The sequence below is a fragment of the Drosophila obscura genome, unplaced genomic scaffold, assembly GCF_018151105.1.
Source record: "Drosophila obscura isolate BZ-5 IFL unplaced genomic scaffold, ASM1815110v1 contig_46, whole genome shotgun sequence".
NCBI lineage: Eukaryota > Metazoa > Arthropoda > Insecta > Diptera > Drosophilidae > Drosophila > Drosophila obscura.
In genome coordinates this window covers 2,345,290-2,368,100 of record NW_024542835.1, presented here as the reverse complement: position 1 = coordinate 2,368,100, position 22,811 = coordinate 2,345,290, and the positions used below count along the sequence as shown (strand labels likewise).

Sequence of the window (22,811 nt, the reverse complement as noted above, 5' to 3'; positions counted from 1 at the left end):
CTTAAACAATTAACAATTAATTTCTTTAAAAATGTTAACGTGTTGATCAAACATCAAAACTAAAAGAATTCATAAAAAACAAAACGCAAGCAAAGAACAATGGTATTGTATTACTTATACCAGTACTCAAGTAGTTAAGGGGTATATTGTATTTGTGGTAAAAGTGGATGTGTCCAACGCAGAGACATAAATTATATATATTCTTGATAAGCATCAATAGCCGAGTCGATTAAGCCATGTTCGTCTGTCCGTCTTCTTTGTTGCCAAGTTGCCATGGTTCGTCACAAGCAGTCGGTGTAACCAACGCTACCCCCAGGTGTAGATATGAACACCAACGAATTCAAAGACGAAGCACAGGTTGAAAGACAGAAAGACGTCGACGGAGGAAAGGAAGAAAAGCGAGAGCTCAGCACACGCGCGGCCAATCGACGGAAAGGCGCTGGCCAAGATTATATAACCAACCCCCACCACAGCAAAACCAAGTAACCAAAGCTCTCAAATGACGAGGTCAACAAAATAAAAACTCAGCACACGTGCCACCAAAATCCACGAAAATGTGAACAGTAAGAGACAAAATAAAGAAATATAACTACCAACCTCAGCACACGCGTGACCGGCAGACAGGAAAACCGAGGACTCAGCACACGTGCCATCGAACGTCAAGGAATTGCGATCACCCCACGCAGCAAAATACAACCAATAACATGGAAAAGTGCAGATCAACACGCTAAAGCGAAACCCTAGCCCGGCTCGGAGCAATGTCCTATACATAGCAGCACTGGCCCTGTAAAGAAAGGGAAAACGCTATATATATCTGAGTTCTACCTGTAATAAAGTAGTTCGATTGGAGTTCGCCATCAGTTCGCAAATCGGGAGTTCGCTTGCAGTTCGCTAGGAGTTCGCCTTGAATTCGCTTTCGAGTCGATAGGCAGTCCATCAGCCATAGTCAATCAGCAGTCCATCAGCCATAGCAGTCAGGCAAATAACAAACACGCAAAGCAGTCCACCGGGAATCAAGAAGTTACCTACACGCCGCGGCCCAACAACCAAACTAACTAAGTAGCAATAATAATAATCCGACACAAATAAACAAAACTATTTAAAACTCTAAAAGAACCAAAAAGTGTTGTGAATAGCAAATCGTTTTCTTTCAGTTCCTGGCAAAGCTCCTGGTTTTTCCCGATAAAGTCCTCGTGAATTACAAATACCTTGTGATTCAGGAGCCTGGACGGACTGATGCATACCTCAGCCTGAGATAGGTCCTCACAAGCTAGAGCAACCAAATTTTATTTCCAGTCTCATGTGATATCACACTGCTACAAGTGTATTTCAAAATTTAGCCCTGCCCCCTTCCGACCACTAAAGGACGGAAATCTGTGTCAGCCATAATTTAAAAGATACGATAAAACTAAAAACACAGTATCGTAGAGAATGACCATATCCACAGAAATCTGAATCAGATCGGATCATAATTATAGCCAAAATAAAGAAATTCATTTTCAGTTGCTTCCCCCACCTCCTCCAGCAAGAGACTCTTTCTCGGTCGCTTCTCTCTGCCTCGTTATGTGATGCGGTGAAGATGTAGAATATGCATTGTAGATGTAGATAACAAATGTAGCAACAAAATGTAAAATTTAAAAATTTGAAAATATTACATAAATCCACAGCAGTCTGTTCCACGCTCCCCTGCTCTAACTGATCTGCTTACCACACTAACTAAACAGTGGTCTTAGGTTCTACACGGCACGATCACGGCATGGCTGTCGCCAGGACAGAGTTTTTCCTTGGATTGCGATTATAGGAACTACACGAAGGACTCTTAAAATGTTCGTGAAAAATTCCATCATATTTAAAAAGAAGAAGAGTAATGCCGCGCCTGGCAACGCCTCCAAATCTGGATCCAGATGTGAAACTCCGATTCCCCCTGGCACCAACCGCCATTTGTTGCGGCGGAAAATGTGTTTCCTTTTATAACATTACTCGACAAAATTGAATTTTTTTCCGGCTATGGCCCAAATTTCTTTTTCTGATAGATTTCGGAATTTAATTTTTTTTTTTTAACTATGGATTTTTTTATGTTTTAGTGTTTTTTTTTAAATTTTTTAAATTTGTCTAACCGCATAATAATCTTCAGTAATTATCTTGGATCTGTTGCCGGTGGGTCCAACGCGTATTTCACCTGGTTCCAGATTAATTAGATTAATTGGCCTGCAGTCAGTACAATGTTGAGTGCAATAAAATTTACAACACATACGACCCACGAAGCATGATGTGAATTTTTTGAAACGCCATTTGCGCTGTTTGAGGTGGCGTGATTGATAATGCACTGATATGTGCACAGTTTATCCTGCTTCAAGGACAGCTCCTGCAAGCCCTCCCATATGCCATTTTCGTTGCAAGTTACATAATATTCCTTATCGGTCAGGCGCATAAAGCCCTCGGTGCACCTGAATTTCACGCTGGTATCAGGAATTAGAGAGTTTTCGTCATTACAATTGAAGCTTGATCCATCCTTGCCATTGTAGCATGTGGGAATCAAAGAAGCAATTTTAGTCAGGTCCTCTGGTCTGCAAAGCTCTGCAAGGGTGAAGGGAAAAGTTGATACTGTGGAGAAGACTAATTAAAAGACGAGAGACTTACTGGTACAGCGCGGACTAGAGTTCTCCTGTGACCAAGGGGTAAAAGATAATACATAAGAGAAGGCCTTACGGTACCAGCTCTTTTGACAGCCGTTTGTGCCATTCGTGTCGGGGTTTCTGTTTACATATTTAGGCATGGTCGTGCACGAGGGAAGTTCGCGGTTCCAGGACCCGTCCTTCATGCACACATTCCAAGCTGTTTGATTGCTGCTCTGGCATTGCAGCTCGGCAGGTTGATTGGGATAAACAAAGCGTGTTTCTTTTCTCAAAGAGAACATTGTATTGTCGGTAAATCTGTGCTTCCCGCCTGGCGGCTCTATGCAGATCGCTGGCAGGGTCTCTGTCCAGCTGTCCGAATTTCCTTGGCAGACATTGCGCAACTCGTCGGATCCGTCCAAGCAGTCTATTTTGTTATCGCAGACGAGTTCCGAATTGATTGCTACGCCATTGGCACACTTAAAACAGTCTCGGCAGCTATCCAAGCAGAGTTCCAGGGACTCATCCCGACCATTGCTGCAGTCGATTCTGCCATCGCATTTCTTATTTTCAGGGACGCACTCCCCAGGTAGGCATTCGATTTCTGAGCTTCGACATTTGCCCTGAATGTTCAAGTCCCTAAACTTTAGTCCAAAAGGCTCGTATTCACATAATTGTGGCAGCTCATCAGATCCATCAGGGCAATCCCTTACATTGTTGCAAAGTTGTTCATCGATCATTAGTATGCCAGAGGCACAGTAGAACATGTCTGCCACCGAGTCATTCAGGTGAGCCTTGCACTCTGCAAAGGATTCGTCGCTCCCGTACTTACAATCTGGTGTCCCATTGCAACGACCCATGATTGGGATACACTTTCCATCTTCTTCACACTGATGTTGTGAATTTTGATTGCAGACTTCCGCTGAAGCGAGCCCAAATATCAGCAACAGTCTCACGTAAGTCTTCCAATACGAGTAGAGCCTATGGAGCATTATTATTATGCGGTGTTTTATTTCGAAACTCTTCAACAAATTCGGCACTTCGGATCCGATATTCTTAAATGTCGCTGATGAACTGAGCTAAAACAGCTTAGGCCTTCGAGCGAGAAATTCTGCCGCTTATCTGCGTCTCTTTCCGTTGAACAAGGTCAGAAGAGTCAAGTGAATCTGTGCTGCTCGTTCGTTACTTTGCTGCTCTTATCATCATTGGCACACTTATATTTTTCGAAAATATATAAGTTAACGAGTGCTTACCAATCCTCCTGGGCGGAGGAATATATGCCAAGTTTGGCGATCTGCGAACATCTGCGCGGGTGTCAGCATTTTTATGCTGCGCTGCGCCGGCGTCGCGACTAACAACAGAGGGCTCGCGGTCGACGGGCTGGGTTAGGATAGTTTAGTTTTTATTTGATTCGCCGAGCTGCAAGAACGTATTCGTCTTGCATTGCCTCTTTAATTACTCAAACAATTAAATATGTTATATTAACCTACTAACCATAATCACCATCTATTGAATAAAGAATACGATGAATATAATATCCCGTCGTCTTATACTTAATCAAGTTTGAAGGATATAAAACATTACTGGCGCCCAACGTCGCACAGTGGGCACTTCGGCCATTTCAGCTTGCTAAATTAATAACTTCTGAACGAATCAAGATATCTTCATGAAGTGAACTGCATTTGAAAGGAAAAATCTTTGAAAATTTAGTCTGCAGGATATGATAAGATAATGGTGCTACAATGTCTAGAAGCTTTAAATAGTAAAAGTTGAACTTTGACTCCGGTGAATATTTGCCTTTTTGCGGTGCATTATGTGCTAAACTTTGTTTTTTCCAACGATAAAAAAAGTTTAATGGTTATTATCACTACATATAATATTTTTAAATTTTATTTTTAATCAAATATAATTTTAAAGACATTTTTATTATAAAACATATTTTAAAATTTGTTGTACAATAGTTATAAACTTAAAATTTCTATAGAAGAACTATTTTCCGATATATCTTGAGATATCCCATGTCTAATGGATGAAATATATAAAATCATTAGAGTATTAACCTCATTGTTGGCCGTTTTTCAACTTTGATCTGAATTAAAAAAAAAAAGTTTTGTTTCTGGACTAAAGTACGTTCGAGCGTCATTTTTCTCGGAACCTATTTCTATTCTCTCTCGTCAAAAGAGCAGATAACAACGGCGGAGCTTGAGTCCATACTATACAACAATATATACAATATACAACATTATTGTCTGTGGGCAACATAAATATAATATGTGTATGAGTGAATCTGACATTGACACTGAAGTGAGCGAACTGCTGTTACTGCTAGACAACCCAACACTGACTTGCGACCACGCACAGTGGCTCATTTTCTGAAAACTCGTTGCAAAGGTCGGATATCGCGTTGTTGAATTTGGCAAAACTTTTGTTACACTGATGAAGCTATTCAAAACCAAAATTTTATAATTTGATAACAATGTTTAAGGTTTATAATCGTTGTTCAAAGTTGGACCATTTTTCTGTTTTTGAAAAAATTAAGAAAACCGTTCTTAAAAGGCAAAGGTTAATGCATTTTTCTCAAAACGTACTCAAGCTAGGAGAAATTTTTTTTTTCTTTAATTTAATGAACAAATTTAAAATAATCATTAAAAACAAGAAAATATTTGTTTCGATTATATTTGTTTCATTATTTTCAATTTTAAGCGGGATATAAAAAGGATATATTTGGCCAAGCATTGGACTGCACGAAAAAATGGTTGCTATATTCAGCAAACAAACAAACCATTACCAACCACAATTGAACCTTTTAGGAGATATTAGTTATTTTCCATTCCAACCCATGCTAACTAAACGACCTTTCGTAGTCGGCCATTAGAGAACGCTGCAGAGATGCTCAATATATTTTTTGTTTCAAATTCTAACTATCTAACAATTAACAAACACATTCATAAGGTATAAATACGTTAATTTTAGATTAGCCAACCCAAGCGCCCCAATCACGTTCCAGGAACTAAAGACGGATATCTGCTAGCTCAAAACTATATAAGTTAACACATAAGAAATAACATATAAGAAATGAAGCACGAATGTTCATGTGCCACCCTAACGTAGCGCATAAGAAATATGAATAATCATGTGCCGCCCTAACGTATCCAAGTCTGATACTCAAGACGTGATGCAGCAAATGTCGCCGTAGCGGGCGGCTCCCTTCTGGCGCATGTTGCATGGTCAGCATTTCCTGTTTATGCGCGGCCGGCTCGCCGGCTATGTTTTGGTTAGGTTCAGAATTAAGTTTCAGTTTAAGATTTGACACGAATCCTAAAACCTTTATTAACATAATCATATTGTTGAGCCTTAAGGGCCAACGAAATAGAGGGCAGTTATCCTCTCAACATAATCTTCAGTAGAAGACCTAGTTGCCAAACGGCAACCACCGCCCCCCGCTACAAGAGCGGGCCACGGGAACCCGATCGCTGCCGCCGGAGCCAACGCAACGGAGACCGCAGCTGGGACCAACACCACTTTAAGATAATTGGCGCCCAACGGGATTTAGGTGGATCCCCAAGAAAAAATAACATGTAAGTGACTGCTCGGAAAAAATAAAGCTTGTGAAAGAATTTTTGTTTCCCCTTCGCTGATCGTTCATGAGTTGGGACTATAGAAACAAGGTCGAATACGACAGTGAAGATAGCCCAGACTTATCGTACCAGGCCCCAGTCAGAACTAAACAGTCAGTACAGAATCAATTAGAAATGGATCCAGCAATGATAAAAGCGTTAGTAGAAGGCGCAATCAACAACGCCCTCGTCGAACAGGAACGACGACTGAGTGCAGAATCTGGCAGGGAACCCGAAAAAGTGAGAAATAGTGTGAACGCCTTAACTGTAGGTGCCCCTCAGGTGGAAACTTATAAGAGAGTGACCATTGACCAAAATCTAAAATGTGAAGTGAAACTAGATATCGTGAAATCAGTACCAACTTTCAACGGGAATCATGAGGAGTATGTGTCTTGGAGACAATCTGCTCTAGATGCGTACGAAGTTTTCAAAAACTACACTGGTAGACAGGCACACTACGAGGCTGTGGCCATCATAAAAAATAAAATCTGTGGAACAGCTCGAGCATTTCTCACATCGCACAACACGCTGCTCAATTTTGATGCAATCATAGCTAGACTTGATTGCACATATGCGGACAAAACATCCCTACGTGTGTTACGTCAACACTTGGAAATGGTTAGGCAGGGTGAAACCGATCTAATGGAATATTATGACGAGGTCGAGAGAAAGCTCACGCTCGTCACTAACAAAGTGGTCATGACTCATAATGAGGAGGCAGCTACCATTCTCAACGAGGAAATTAGGAATGATGCTTTACACGCATTCATAGCGGGCCTCAAGAGGCCGCTAAAATCGCTTGTTCTCCCGGCACAGCCCAAGGATTTGCCATCCGCCTTAGCTCTAGCTCGCGAGGCCGAAAATAGCATTGAGAGAAGCGCATTTGCCGCTACGTACGCAAAGGCGATCGAGAAAAAAAACCATTCAAGCGACGGCAATAGACAGGGTCATCGGGCCCAAGCCAGGCAAGGTAGAGGTCAGGAAAAGAACCCACATTTTGTGGGAAAAAGTACTCAAAATAGGCAGCAACAGAGCGATCCTTGGCCAAATCCAAACGATAAAGAGGCCCCACAGCAAAACCAAGTGCAACCTATGGAGGTTGACCCATCAACGTCCAGGTTTAGGCAACAGACCAATTGGGGGAAACCACAGAGCGACGTCACACAGGGCGAAGCTCAGAAAAGGCGGAATACGTCAGATCGTATATCTGGGCAAAGACGCCAACGGGTAAATAATATAGTACAGCAGGCCCCTAACCAAGGGGAACAAGAATATGCAAACTTAGCCGAGGCCGCGGTTGCGGAAATTGACGAAGAAAGTGACTCGGCTAGCGGCAACGACCTGTTGAATTTTTTAGGGAGCGCTCCCAATTGCCGTTCGTCGAGCGACAGTTGGCTGGCAGAACACTAAAAATTTTAATCGACACTGATGCGGCTAAAAATTACATAAAGCCCGCAAAGGAGCTAAAAAACGTAACTTCGGTCGATACCCCCTTCACCGTGAGCTCAATACATGGCTCCAGTGAAATAAAAAACAAGTGCCTAGTGCAGATTTTCGGGCTTAACGCCCCATTTTTTTTGTTAGACACGCTAAGTACGTTTGATGCCATTATAGCTTCCGATTTGCTAACGCGAGCGGGAGCGGCATTGAACCTGCATTGAACAATCAGATACGGAAACGTAACTGAACAACTTAAGTTCCACAACTGTGACAATGTAAATTTCACTAAAGTCGATGACCTGGTGGTCCCAGGCTCTGTAAAATCCTAGTTTAAAAAGATTATACTGAAGAGAATTAAAGTTTTTTCGACCTCTAACGAGGCGCTTCCCTTTAACACCTCAGTCGTCGCCACCATCCGAACTGAGAATGACGAACCAGTCTACTCGAAATTATACCCCTACCCTATGGGAGCAGCAGACTTCGTAAACAAAGAAGTCAAAGAACTGCTAAGGGACGGCATAATAAGACCATCTAGGTCACCATACAACAGCCCAATTTGGGTTGTAGACAAAAAGAAATCTGACGCCCACGGCAACAGGAAAAAACGGCTGGTAATCGACTTCAGGAAACTGATCGAGCGAACAATCGCCGATCGATACCCTATTCCAAGCATACCCATGATTCTAGCGAACTTGGGAAAGGCAAGATTTGTTACTACCCTAGATCTAAAATCTGTGTTGGTATGGGAACACCGTAACTACTTGAGGCACTAAACTAATTTAACCGAATATACGAGCATTATAGATGACACCGTTAAAATGTTCGAGTTGTTCCCGCATTCGCATATGCGAAAACTATTAGAGGTAGACAAAGAACATGCAAAAAATCTGTTGTCCGCTTTAATGATACATCATAGGATGACCAGAAGCCTAGACTTCCTGGGAACAGCCCTAAAGGTCGTAGCAGGTACCCCCGACGGGTCGGACCTCGAAAAAATAAGAATAACAAAATCACAGCTTATAGAATCAAACAATAGACAGGTACTGATTAACACAAAGGCACAGAAACATATTAACTTTCTAACCAATACTGTTAATAAGATCTTAAAAGAAAAACAAGGCGACTTGGTGGACACCGCGCACCTGTATGAGGCGCTACTGGCGAGAAACAGGATGCTAATTTCGGAAGTCCAAAATCTCATGCTTACGATCACACTTGCCAAAGCGAATATAGGTTAGGTTAGGTTAGGTTTTGACCACAATGATCTAAAAACTATTTTTACCGAACAGCTCACAGAGGTCCCAGTAGTTAATTTGATGGGAGTATCGAATATATCGAACCCGATCGCTGCCGCCGGAGCCAACGCAACGGAGACCGCAGCTCGGACCAACACCACTTTAAAATAATTTATATATATGTGGAAACTCACGAGCCGGTACAAACGGCAATCCACTCCTAACATCCCAGTAAGGAAGGCAGATGGCTCATGGGCGAGGTCAGCAGCGGACCGGGTGGAAGCTTTTTCAGATGAGCTGGAGTGCAGATTCAGACCATTCGGACGGCCTCAGCGAGAAGAGCAAGCCTAGTTGCTGCTATGCTAGATGAAATCCACCAAATGGAGCTCCCGGAAGTCCCAATCACGCTCCAGGAACTAAAGACGGATATCCTCTAGCTCAAAGTTAAAAAATACCCAGGAAAGGACAATATAAATAACAGAATGGCAAAAGCACTGCCACTCAGAGCGCTTTTGTACCTTTTACAAATACTGAATGCAACGCTGAGGTTGGGACACTTCCCCAAAGCATGGAAAGCCGCGCAGGTTGTGATTCTGCATTAACCCGCCAAGTCCCCTGACGACCTGGCCAATTAGAGGGCAATCAGGCTGCTCCCCACTTTTGGGAAGCTCCTGGAGCGCAGCATTCTTTGCTGATTATTGGACAGCCCATCCGTAAATCGAGCTATCTCTAATCACCAATTTGGGTTCATGCTGAGGCATAGAGTACCAGCTGCATAGTGTGGTGGAGCATATCCTGGATGGCTTTCACAGGAAGCAGTACGTCGAAGCATCGTACCTGGACATCCAGCAAGCATTTGAGAGAGTTTGGCACGACGGATTACTTGCGAAGATAAAACCCCTGATAAACCCCCAACTGTTCCTGATTATTGAAAGATTTCTAAAGGACAGAACGTTCCTAGTCACACAGAGCGGAGCAGTTTCCACGGTGAAGGTGATTGAAGCCGGAGTCCAGCAAGGCCGCGTGCTAGGGCCAACGCGGTACAGCATTTTCACGCAAGGTATGCCTAAAGATAGCGTTGATAATACGACCCAGCCAATCGATGTGAAATTTGCCACGGACAACCTCCAGGCATCCAGGTCCATGGTATCGCAGTGAAAACCAACAGGATGAGGGTGTTTCAGAACAAGACCCTCCGAAAGAACTCTGGTGCTGAGTGGTATGTCCGTAATAGAGAGATCTCCAAAGACCTGGGAGTTCCCTCAGTCGGCGACATTATTAACGAACAAGCCACAAGATACTTGACCAAACTAAGGAGCCACCCGAACGCCCTCGCTAAAAGATTGGTAAGGAGCAGAACCATGCGAAGGTTAAACCGCATCCATCCGTCCGACTTGGCCACCAGGAACATATAAATTATTGATGCTCATTGTCCTTGACCCTTAACAAAAGTTTCTAATCAACAGTAACAGTACGTATCCTGCCAGAACTGTCAACTTTTGACGGCATCATAGGGCTCGAGAGTGGCTGGCTCTAATATTGACTTGGGGTCAAAAAAACTTCACTTGGCTAGGGCATCGGAAAAGATTCTGTCCACAAGTGCTTGGGTTGGGTTGGGTTCGTCGTGTCTACAGAAGGCACCAGAACAAGACCTGACAAGGTCAAGTCCATACAGGATTTCAGGCAATCCTCCACTTTATTTGAAGTAAGGTCCTTCCTGGGGCTTACGAGTTACTATGGTCTTTCATTGAAGACTTTGCCCAAAGAGCTCGGCCCATCACAAGCATACTAAAAGGGGATAACGGGAAAGTCACCAAACAACGATCAAAGTCAATTTGCGTAGAATTTGACGAAACCCAGAAACAAGCTTGGCGTCGGATGACGTCATACTTCATTACCTTGACTTTAACCTCCCACAGACGCGTCTTCCACTGGCAAAGGCGCGGTGCTGTCCCAACAAAACCGTCATATCACAATGATTTCTAAGACCTTAAAGGACAACGAGACTAACTACGCAACAAATGAGAGAGTGCTCCTAGCCATAATATGGGCATTAGACACACTTCGTCACTACCTTTACGGTAAAAGTGACATAAACATTTACACAGACCACCAGCCTTTCATATTTGCGGTCTCGGATAAGAACCCCAACTCCAAGATAAAGCGCTGGAAGGCGCGAATCCAAGAGACTGGGGCGAGAGTCCTTTACAAACCAAGCAGGGACCAGGGACCAAACCATGTCGCAGATGCGCTCTCGTGGCAGAGTCTCAACGCCTTGGAAAGTGCCAGCTGGTCGTACGCGGCAACTACTCACAGTGAGGTCTTCCTTACTCACACAATTGAGACCACTGACAAGCCCCTCAACTGCTTCAGGAACCAGATAGTCCTGGAAAAGGCAGATTCCCCATTAAAACAACTCACTGTTTTGCTCCGAGAGAAAACTAGACACATTCTTAATTTTTACCACCGGAAAGGGCTGCTTGAGGCGGCCAAAGAAGTTATAAAACCCGAACGGTCAATGCAATACATTGTAAATTACACTACTCGACAAAATTAAACTTTTTCTTCCCCCTGTGGACCAAAATGACTTTTCTGATAGATTTCGGGACTTACAATTTTTTTAAATATTATGTTTTTTTATAGTTTATTTATTTTTTTTAATTTTTTAAAATCTGGTACTTTTATCATGTCTTTTTTCAGAGGTAGTGCTTCTATTTTTCACATAACTTAAGTATCTTAAATCTGGTTGCATAGAACTTTTGCAGCTCTGAAAAGCTGACAAATGCAGCTATAAATCCGAGCCAGACACTATGTAGCTGCAGCTTAAGATTTAGAAGATTTTAAGCTTTCAAATTCAAATTTGATACATTTTTGCGTTATTTTTTCCCCACAGAGATTCAGGTTTTGAATGTTTCTTTTGTGACTTGGAGGCGATTTTAAATAAGGGTTCCACCGAGATCAGCGCAACCCAGCTATTGGGTGTCGCAAATGTAAGGGCTCTTACTAGTAAAGAACTAATAGTTTTTGTAATTGAAATACCTAGTCCTAAGTTTATTTGTAGGAAATTAACTATCTTTCCCGGTATGCGGTAGCGGTATGCGACAGCAAGGTCGTCGCATCATTAGCCTTCTGCAAGGAGGCTCCAGGGAACAGACGCGCTCAGGAACTGCACTCAGGGTCCGTGGCCCACTGTGGCACGCAATCTAACGACTTGCCTACAATTGTGGAGGTAGACGAGGGCGTCTTCATAATCAACGACTGTCATCGTGGCCGCCGTCGATGGCGCAGAGCACAATGTCACTGGAACATACTGACTTTCGACCGAGTCGCCCGTGTCAACAAGACCAGACCAAGACCAACTTCAACAACGACCCGAAGAGACTCGCGGTTATTACAACGGCTGCAAATATCAACGTCACCCGACACCAGTCCCTCTTGAGTCTACCTTATCTCCATAAGCTGAATGTGGAAAATTTGCAATGGATCGACGATGTTCAGACGCGCCTAGTTATTGGCCCCGTGTTGGCCACAACTACAGCCTATGCGCCATCATGATTGGAACAACCACCAGGAGTTGCGGCGCAAGCAACAAAAAGGTACAGCCATCGCCATTCAGCAGGTATTGAAAAACATTGGCTCGACCGAGGGCGGTCAAGACATAAAGGGGGGAGTAGTTAACGAGTGCTAACCAATTGTACACTGGGCGGAGAAATATCTGCCAAGTTTGCATTTTATGAGACGTGGGATTGGGTGATCGTGGACGATCCCACTCGAACATCTGCACGGGTGTCAGCTTTTTTATGCTGCGCTGCGCCGGCGTCGCGACTAACAGGAGAGGGCTCGCGGTCGACGGGCTGGGGTTAGGATAGTTTAGTTTTTATTTGATTCGCCGAGAAGCAAAAAGAGTATTCGTCTTGCATTGCCTCAGACAGACTCAATCATATCCTATGTTCTAATATAAGTTCGGTTAAATAAAAACATCCTTTTTAAAAACCTACTTTTGAACCCTGCAATTCTTATTGGCGCAGCTAGTAGGATTCACAACACTAACGTTATTGTTCCGGTACTGATCTATTAGAAGCAATATAAACGACTAGATTGCTGGAGATCAGCGAAGCTAGTTAGCCCAAGTGAATCCTCCAAAGAACCTAGGTGCAACGTAGCACTAGGCTAATTACAAACTCTTAAACGTTAAGTAAAACCAAACTGTGTAACGAAAATTGCAACGGTTTAAATAAATCATCAACCAAATTAACAATTGAGCGAAATACATGTGAAGTGAATTAAAACCACCAATAAATCAAAATGGCATTGCCACCAGTATCCCTAAGTGAAATTCACTTAAACCAAGTACTACTGTCCATTCGACAAGTGCCGGATATGACGGATCAACTAGAAAGATGAGTTCATTCATAAAACGCATCGAATACATCCAAGAACTGTACCCGAAGCAAGAAGCTAGATAGACTCGAGTAATATTTGGAGCCATTGAAGTGCAACTAACCGAAAATGCACAGCGATTATCACAAATGGTTTAACCCAACACCTGGATGGAGTTGAAAACAGCTTTAATCGACGAATTCAAAAACCAAACACCATATGAGGAACTTTTGAGACAGATCTACGGGAGTCTTCGTAAGTTTATAGAAGATTTGGAAACAAAAATACTAGTAGTTACTAATAAAGAAGCATTAGAAAACAATGCCGCCAAAACCTTGATTTATCAAACTGCATTAGATAATACTATTAAAGACGTTATATCGCGTAAACTCCCAGATAGGACCTTTATGACCCTTCTTCGAAAAGTTATAACAACCCTGTCAAAACTTAAAAAAGCAGCTCAAGAAGAAGGCTTGTACGAAGCCAAGATAGAAGAAAAGAATACTAACAAGCAGAAGCATAAAAAAGAACAGTCCGCTTACAAGAATACTGGGAATTATTACCCAAACTTCAGTAGCATACACAACAAACTCAGAATCCATCTGGTTCAGGTACATCTCGGTACAATAATAATAATCCTGGATTGCACCAGGAATTTCGTAACTCTTTAAATAAAGGTCAGGCATAGAATCCTGTGAATTACCAAATTAATCAAAACCAAGCTAGTGGCAGCAGGCCCAATTAACCCACTAAAAGGATTAAGGAAAGCCAAAGCGATCAGGTAAAAATGGATGTAGAAAAAAACCCTATATAAATCTAAATTTAAATAATAAATTACTTAGAGATATTGTGGATTCGGGATCCTCAATTAATATCATAAAGGAAAACATTCCGAACGCCCCAATAAACACAGAAAGCCTCAAAGTCCATACCATCAAGGGACCAGTTAAGTTAACAAAAAGTATAATTAGGCCCCCAACAAAGTCTGCCCAATTGAGCAGAAGTCCTACCTGTATAATTTCTCTGACAACTATGATATCCTGCGAGGAAGAGAATATCTGACGGCCAGCAAGGCTGTAATTAATTATAGAGACAACACTGTAACGTTAGGAGAAAGAACATTCCCAATAATTCCTAGTGCAGAAGTTATTGAAGAAGTAAGGACCGCTTGTAAGTACAAAGATACACCTTCGGAAGAAGATAATATCGCATAATAGTGCTTTGACTCATCCTCAGAAGGGGATCGATACTTCACTTCCGCTCTCGATAATGAACTAATGGAATGTCACGAGCTAACGCTAGAACATCTAAACGATGAAGAGAAAGAGAAATTGAAGAAAGTGTTGTATGAGATCAGTGATGTGTAGTTAAGAGATGGTGACAGTTTGACTTTCACAAGTACTATGCTATCCAAACACAACATGAAGATCTGGTATACAGAAGGCCATATAAGTATGCCCAAATACATGTCGAAGAAGTCAACAAACAAATCAAAGAAATGATCGAACAAGGAATAATTCGTAAGTCGAAATCGCCCTACTGTTCCCCCATTTGAATGATCCCAAAGAAGATAGGCGGTTCTGGAAAACAGAAGTACAGGTTAGTCGTAGACTAACGAGGTCTCAACGAGATAACCATAAAGGCCAAAATTTCCAACTCCAAGAATGGACGAAATCCTAGACAAGTTAGGAAAGTGCTAATATTTCACCACGATCGACTTGGCAAAAGGTTTCCATAAAATCCCAATGGAACCCAATTCGATCACGAAAACGGCCTTTTCTACCAAACACGATCATTACGAGAATACTCGAATGCATTTTGGGCTTAACCAACGCCCCTGCCACATTCCTCAGATGCATGAACGATCTTTTGGAAGACTTAATTTTCACCAATTGTCTGGTATACTTAGATGACATAATAATTTTCTCCACTTCCTTGGAAGAACACCTTTTGTCATTAAGGAAAGTCTTTGGCAAGCTGAGAGATGCAAACCTTAAGCTACAAATGGATAAGTGTGAGTTTCTGAAGAAAGAAACTGAGTTCCTCGGTCATATAGTCACACCCGAAGGAATAGTACCAAATCGCAACAAGATCACAGACATCACAGTGTTTCCCATCCCAGAAACCACAAAACAAATTAAGTAATTCTTAGGACTATGCGGATTTTATAGGAAGTTCATTCCTAATTTCGCTAACATAGCTAAGCCTATGACGCTCAAACTAAAGAAACGATTAATAATATATCCTAAAGAAGAGAATTACGTCGAGGCATTTGAGAGACTAAAAGTACTCATCACCTCAGACCCTATTCTCGTATATCCAGACTTCAACAAGACGTTTTCTGTTACTATAGGTGCGGTCCTATCGCAGGACCATAAGCCAATCTGCTAAGCCAGCCGAACGTTAAACGAACATGAGATCAACTATTCTGCCATCGAGAAAGAATTGTTAGCGATTATTTGGGCAACCAAGTATTTCCGATCATACTTAGTAACCATAAGCCTTTAGTATGGTTAAGCAACCTCAAAGAGCCCAACATGAAACGACAAAGATGGAAGATCAAATTGAAGGAATTGATTTTAAAATCAAATATCTACCAGTCAAAGAAAACCATGTAGCGGATGCAATCTCCCGGGTAAAAGTTAACGAAAACCTACTCGGTGAGGTTTCTGACAGTGCAGGCGCCACAATTAAGTTGATAAAGGGAGATGAAGATACAGAACATGATTTCCATAAATAAATTATCAAAATCACATACAAGGAAATGACTAACACCTTCGACAAAGAACTTATTAAGGAATATCTATGTACCAAAAAGAGTGCTTTATATTTCAATAATGAGACTGATTTCCCAACCTTCCAAAAAGCGTATTTTGGAAATTATCAGTCCAAACAACTTTACAAAAGCTCTGAAATCTAGTACAAAACTCATAGATATACCAAATTACGCGGAATTCAAAGAATTAATAATAAAAACCATAAAGAACTACTTCATCCGGGAATTGAGAAAACCTTCAATGGTTTAAGGGAAAATATTACTACCCTGACCATCAAAAATTGACACAGAATATAATAAACGAATGCACAACTTAAAATATTGCCAAAACTGAGCATAGAGACACCAAGTTGGAATTCGAATTAACACCCGAAGAATTAAACATCCGAGAGCGATATGTAATGAACTTCTATTTGATAGGCAACGAAGTAAAAAGTCGCGACTGGAGAAACAAAAAAGATATATTTAAAGGTCTTCAACGAAATAGGTAAACCCCAAGAGATAAAAGCCGACAAAGATTCAGCTTTCATGTGCGCAGCTTTGCAAGCTCATCTCGGAAAATGTTAAATTACTAATAATATCCAGCAAAAATTGAATATCTGATGTCGAGAGATTCCACAAAACAGTTAACGAAAAGTTGAGGATCATAGCCAGCGAAAATGACCCCGAAAATAAGTACACCAAATTCGAATTAATACTGTACACATATAATCATTAAAGCAAACATAATACAACTAACAGAACAACTGCGGATATATTTATATACGCAGGACACCCAGAATACGACACTCAACTAAACAAGGTGAAACAAATCACCCAGTTGAACCAAAGTCGTAACGATTTTTAAGTTGACTCTAGGTTCAGACAATCACCCCTCGTAAAGACTCAGGTAACTAATCCCTTTCAAAAGACAGGTGAAATAACAAAGTAAGACGAAAAACATTATGAAGAGAAGAATATAGGAAGGAAAATAACCCATTATAAAGGTAAGTTTAAAAAGAAAATTAATGTTAATATGATAATTCTAGGCCGTCTACCGAATATAAATATAATAATATAATAAATGTAAATATAAAATCTTGCCATCCATGGTATCCAAACAAATGAACTAAATTTAGTTATAGAGGTGGTAAACCAAGGAGTTAAAATAATAAACAAATTAAATGAAGAAAACAATAAGAATAAAAAATTAGAAATTTTAATTTTCGATCTTCAACATTTCACAGAATACATAGAAGATATAGAAATGGGAATTCAACTAAAGACTTGCTATTTTTAATCCAAAACTATTAAAACAAGATTACCTGAGACACATATATTCCATCCCTATATCCTAAAATGAAAACCTGAGGACAGGCTTATAAGAAATGCCGGGGGAGTACATATCCATAATGTCCTACACCCACACACGCATTACGTATACGTTTTGAGAAATTATTAAATATTAAAACTTCTACATGGTTAAATATTGACACAAATGAAATCTATATAATCTCCAATATTCCGAGCGAAATTGCTAATGTCCCAGTATGCAAAATAGTCCCATATCCAGATAATCAAAATAATATCTTAACAGAGATAACATTCGATAAATATTATAGTTACTTAGATAAATATACAGCAAAGAAACTAAGCAAATGATAGAAGACGATTGTATAATAGGGATTTTAAAACTAAAAACCACTAATTCTCCATATACAAAAACATTTTAGAATTTCCAAATAAATTACGTTGAACCAAACATTTTGTTATCATGGAATCTTCCCAAATCCAAATTAAACCAAAATTGTTTAGACAAAAAAATTATAATCGAAGGAAATAACATAATTAAGATTTACAACTGTTCAATCCAATTAAATGAATTCACAAAATATAATTCAATGCTTGATTTCACACAAAATGTCTATGTTAGTAATAATATAACTAGATTAGAACCTTTGTCTTTTGTACAGACAAAAGAAATAATTATAGAACAAACAAAATATAGTAATATATTGCAAATAGTTACATATAATAATTATGTTTATTTTATCAATAATAAGCATAATGGGGTATATAATTGTTAAATTTAAGAAAATAACTAAAAATACTAACTATTAAATATGTACGACCTAAGGAAGAGGAAGAAAAAGAAGAAGAAGTAAAAGGTACCCCAATAGTTATAGTGTAGTGAACCCATGCATGTACATATGTAACACTCTGTTATATATATAAATACATATATAAGCGCGTACATATGAGCAGTGACATAAACAACTTATGTTTATGTTACGCATTCCTTTTGCACAGCAACGATCTACGACTTGAACGCAGATCGGTCAGCTACCAAAACTGCTGAGCAGGCATTTACCCGAACTCAGGCCGAACCCAAACGCCCTAACACTGAGGCGATGGGTCTCCCTCTCAAAAGCCCCTTAACGCTGATCATGCATTTCCATTAGACTCAGGCAGAGACCACGCGCACTAATACTTATGCGGTGGTACTCTTATCATATAATGCATGGGAGAACTCTCGCTCTCCGTTATACATAAGAACGATTGTACCCTAGGATAAGAACAAAAAGATATTCAATAAACATTCTCTCAATCAATCAACCAAATGAAGCAGTCGTGCTTACTCTGTGTACTTCTAATATAACAATGTAAATCTAACATAACAATAGATGAAATTCCATCCCTATACTCCAAAATGAAAACCTGAGGACAGGCTTATAAGAAATGCCGGGGGAGTACATATCCATAATGCCCTACAACCACACACGCATTACGTATACGTTAAGCACTTGACATATCCATAACCACACCCACACCTATACACGTTATGCATATGCCTAGAACTCACCCTTACACCTATGTGCTCGTACATATAAGAAATAAGATAAACATATGAGAAGATACCCCAACACCTGCATAAACAAAGCATGAGTCGTTCCAACAGGAAGTCTCATGCAACCCAAAACTGTGGAATGCAATAGAACGTCGCTGACCAATCCGTTATCAGCTCGTTCCCACACTCCATCATATGACTAATCCAGAATCATTCCCACACTCCAATCGAAGGGAGAACTCTTGTAAACAAGTGAGTTCTCAAGATGAAAGTCGATACCGATCGCCAGCTGCGGCCGCCTGTTTCATCAAAGCCGACGCATCTCCCAAGCCTCCCACAAGTAGGCCAACGCATCGCTTATCAGCCGCTCTTACCAAAACTACGCCTATCGCAACCAAAGCTTCGACTCTCTCAGCCAAAGCCATCACTGCTCAAATACGAAGACGAAGTATCAGACTTATATGAGACTTTCTAACATTGAGTTGGGGAATTCACTATATGTATGTTCATATCCTATGTTATAATATAAGTTCGGTTAAATAAAACATTCTTTTTGAACCCTGGAATTCTTATTATATATATAGGACTTTGATCTCACCCTTTTTAAAGTCCACACTGTTGGCTATGAAGCTAACATGTTCCTGCAGCTCGAGGCAGGGATGACGCACATCCTTGAGAACCAGTTGGCCAGCGCCCTCTGCTAGCATTTTGGGACGGACATAGGGAGTGGGAGCACTGCGGGCGGCAATAGCGAAGGTGACCAAACAGTCCAGCTCTGCCAGCTCATTTTTGAGAGAGGAAAATGGAGCAGCATATCCAACAGCTCCTCGTAGCGATTGTGACAGCTGGCAAACTCATCGGCATAGCCCTCTAACTTGTCGGAGGTGAAGCGCACACCGCCCTTTATCACGTCTATGATGCGATAGTTCTTGTTCTTCGAAGCACTGAGTCATCCTTCATCATCTCCAACTTCACCTGCTTGCGGTCCAGATCAAAATCATCGTTGCACTTGGACTGCAGGCGCTGCATTTTGTCGTACAACTCGTTCATGGTCTGCTGGAGCTCCATCAGGCGGCTGTCGAAGGAGGATTTTACCAGGTACTCCCCCCTTTCGATTGCCTCAAAGTCGAATACTTGCTCAACCATCTGCTTGAGCCCCGTAAGATCCTCTAGGAAACGAGTCGAGTTTTCCAGGCCAAGCAGAATCTGCACAATTTTGGGAGTTCGCAATATAACCTGATAGATGCGAAACAGGTCCTGCAACGTGGCCTTGCGACGCATCAGTTTCTTGGTCAGCATCAGAATGTCTGGAATGCGCTTCAGATAATCCAAACTAAGCGTCTCGAGGGTATCTGAAGACTCCAGCAGACACTCGACGATGTTATGACGGTCGTTTAGGATCTCCTGGCTGCGCAGTGGCTGTTTCACCCACTTTCCCATTAGTCGGTGCCCCTGTGGAGATCTGCAGTGATCCAGGACACCCAAAATGCTCTGCCAGCGGTAAGAGGGCATGGACGGATGAGTCCCCGGCTTGGGCATAATGTTCAAGGCGCCCACAGCAGCCGAGTCTAAATGGACAAATCTGGAATAAAAATGAAGTTATTGAAAGTGTTCAGCGACCCTTTTAGTACACCCACCGCTTTAGATCTAGTTGCTTGATTTCGTAGTGTCCCAAGTTGCCAGCATCGTTGACCAAGTCCAAGTACTTTATGGCCACCTTCAGGGATTCAGCGGCCAGCAGCATTTGCAGCTCCTTCAGACCTGTGGCGTCCTCTTGCTGGCCTTTGGCAAATCGCAACAAACGATTCAGGTCCTGCAGGAGATCGTTGGCGCTGCTCTTCTTCGGCACAGTGATCATCACCCCATTCCGCTCCATCAGGGCTTTGACTGGTACATATTCTCCCTCTACCGAGGGTAGTAGGCACTCCTTCGGCCCCAAGAGAACCACAGTGGCCTCCAGCTCCGTGAAGAAGTCGTCGTCGAGGAACTCCAGCAATTGGAACTGGCAATCATTCTGCTCCACACTGGCCACGCCCACGCGTCGCTGGGCTCCACCCTCGAGTTTGACCTGAAGTGAGATTATGTTGTTGCCCACCAAGATCTCCTTGTTGGCAAACAATATGTCCTCGAACTGCAGCAGGTTGCCCGGAGACCCGCGATACTCCAGTTTGCCATTCATTACGCTTGATGTAGACCTCAACGCGCAAATTCCTCACCAGGAGCAGCTCGCGCACTGCCATCTCAAAGTTCCCCTTGGAGAGGGCCACGAACTGTAGAGTCTCCTTGTCGTCGGGCAGAAGGGCCCCAATAAACGCGGTTGACTTGTAGACAATCTTAGCCACTAGCTCGCAGTCATCGCTGCCGTGGACCGTGTAGCAGTCCGAGTGATCGTAAAAGCGAACTGTGGTGCTGGGTTTCTGTGAAAGACGGGCTAGAATGTTTTTGCTCTCTAATCGGGGCAAGACTAACCTCGCCAAGCTTGGCATGGTACTTGATGAAATCGCTCATTTGTGTCTGAAATAAATGAGTTCTCTGCATTTGCGTTTTAATTTTAACTCTCGCCCGCTTTCAGTGGCTTTGGCTTGCATGGTTATTCTGTTTTCTATTCTACTTTATTGTTTAAACAATTGACAAAATTTGGCGCCTGTTTTTATTAAAAATGCTAAACCCAGCTGATTAGCTATCGTTATCGCAAAGAACGCTGCGATACGATAGTTGGTTCGCAATAGTTTGCTGTTAGGCGCAAACCGAACATAGTTTGGTCAGTGTTACTTAACAGAGTGCTGTTAAGTGCATCTCAATTGTTTTGATTTGGTTTTTCCATTTTTATACCCGTATTCAAAAAGAGTTAAGGGGTATATTAGATATTAGATTTGTGGTAAAATTGGATGTGTGTAACGCAGAGAAAGAAACGTTTCCGACCCCATAATGTATATATATTCTTGATCAGCATCAATAGCCGAGTCGATATAGCCATGTCTGTCTGTCTGTCTGTCCGTCTTGTTGAGCGCCTAGATCTCAAAGACTATAAGAGCTAGGGTAACCAAATTTGTTTCCAGACTCATGTGATATCACACTGCTACAAGTGTATTTCACTTCGCCCCATTTCGCCCCGTCCCCTTACGCCCCCACAAAGGATAAAAATCTGTGGCAGGCATAATTTCCAATTAAAATTTGATAATTTTGTTGCGGTATTTTTCCTCGAAATTTTGTCTTTAAAAACTCAAAAAAAGTAAAAAAAAAAAAATATTTCTTGGCATGAATTTGTCACAATTGTCGCATTTTGAACTACATATTTGATCAGACATCGACAGCAGCAGATAGATTTATGGGTAGACAGCCATATATGTACGTCCATTAGTATGAAAGTTCGACTTGTTTTATGGCCTTGTGGCCAGCGAAAAAGCTACTACAGCGGCAGAACCCTGATGTACCAACGGCGAACTGGAGGATACTGCACATCGGGAGCCCACTACCCAATGAGGGGGGCCAGAGTGCGATCGTCCAGATCAGCAAGGAGGCAGAGGACCTGCTGTACCCAAGATTCGGGAAGATGGCGTGGGGGATGGGCAGTGTGTACCTGCGGCTGAAAAAGCGCCACCCCGAGGATAAAGATGCGCACACTCTGCAGGCGGGCGAGGTGCATAAGGACCTTGGTCTGTACACCATCGTGGAGGCCGCCCAGGGTCTTGCGCCGGACTCGGAGGAGGAGGAGGTCGGTGACCTGATGGTAGTAGTCAACCCGTCGAGCGGAGCTGAGGCGGACGCACATGTTGAGTTTGCTGCAGCTCAACCTACACAAAAGTCAAATTACGTCGGCGGAGCTCCTCTTTGCCATGGAGCAAGGGCCCGCCGATATAGCCTTAGTCCAGGAGCCATGGGTTGCATCAGGCAATGCTGTGGCCGGACTAAAGTCCTCAA

General features: G+C 42.0%; 1 protein-coding gene and 1 pseudogene across 1 annotated transcript; both read right to left on the bottom strand.

Moving 5' to 3' along the window:
* Positions 1-725: 725 nt before the first annotated feature.
* On the bottom strand, positions 726-21,570 carry LOC111074731 (annotated as a pseudogene).
* On the bottom strand, positions 2,064-3,698 carry LOC111074734 (modular serine protease-like). Its single transcript, XM_022367647.2, has 2 exons — positions 2,641-3,698; positions 2,064-2,577 (listed from the first exon to the last, which is right to left on the bottom strand). Exons 1-2 carry the CDS (start codon positions 3,605-3,607, stop codon positions 2,195-2,197), a joined length of 1,350 nt encoding a protein of 449 aa, XP_022223339.2. The 5' UTR covers positions 3,608-3,698; the 3' UTR covers positions 2,064-2,194.
* Positions 21,571-22,811: the final 1,241 nt, after the last annotated feature.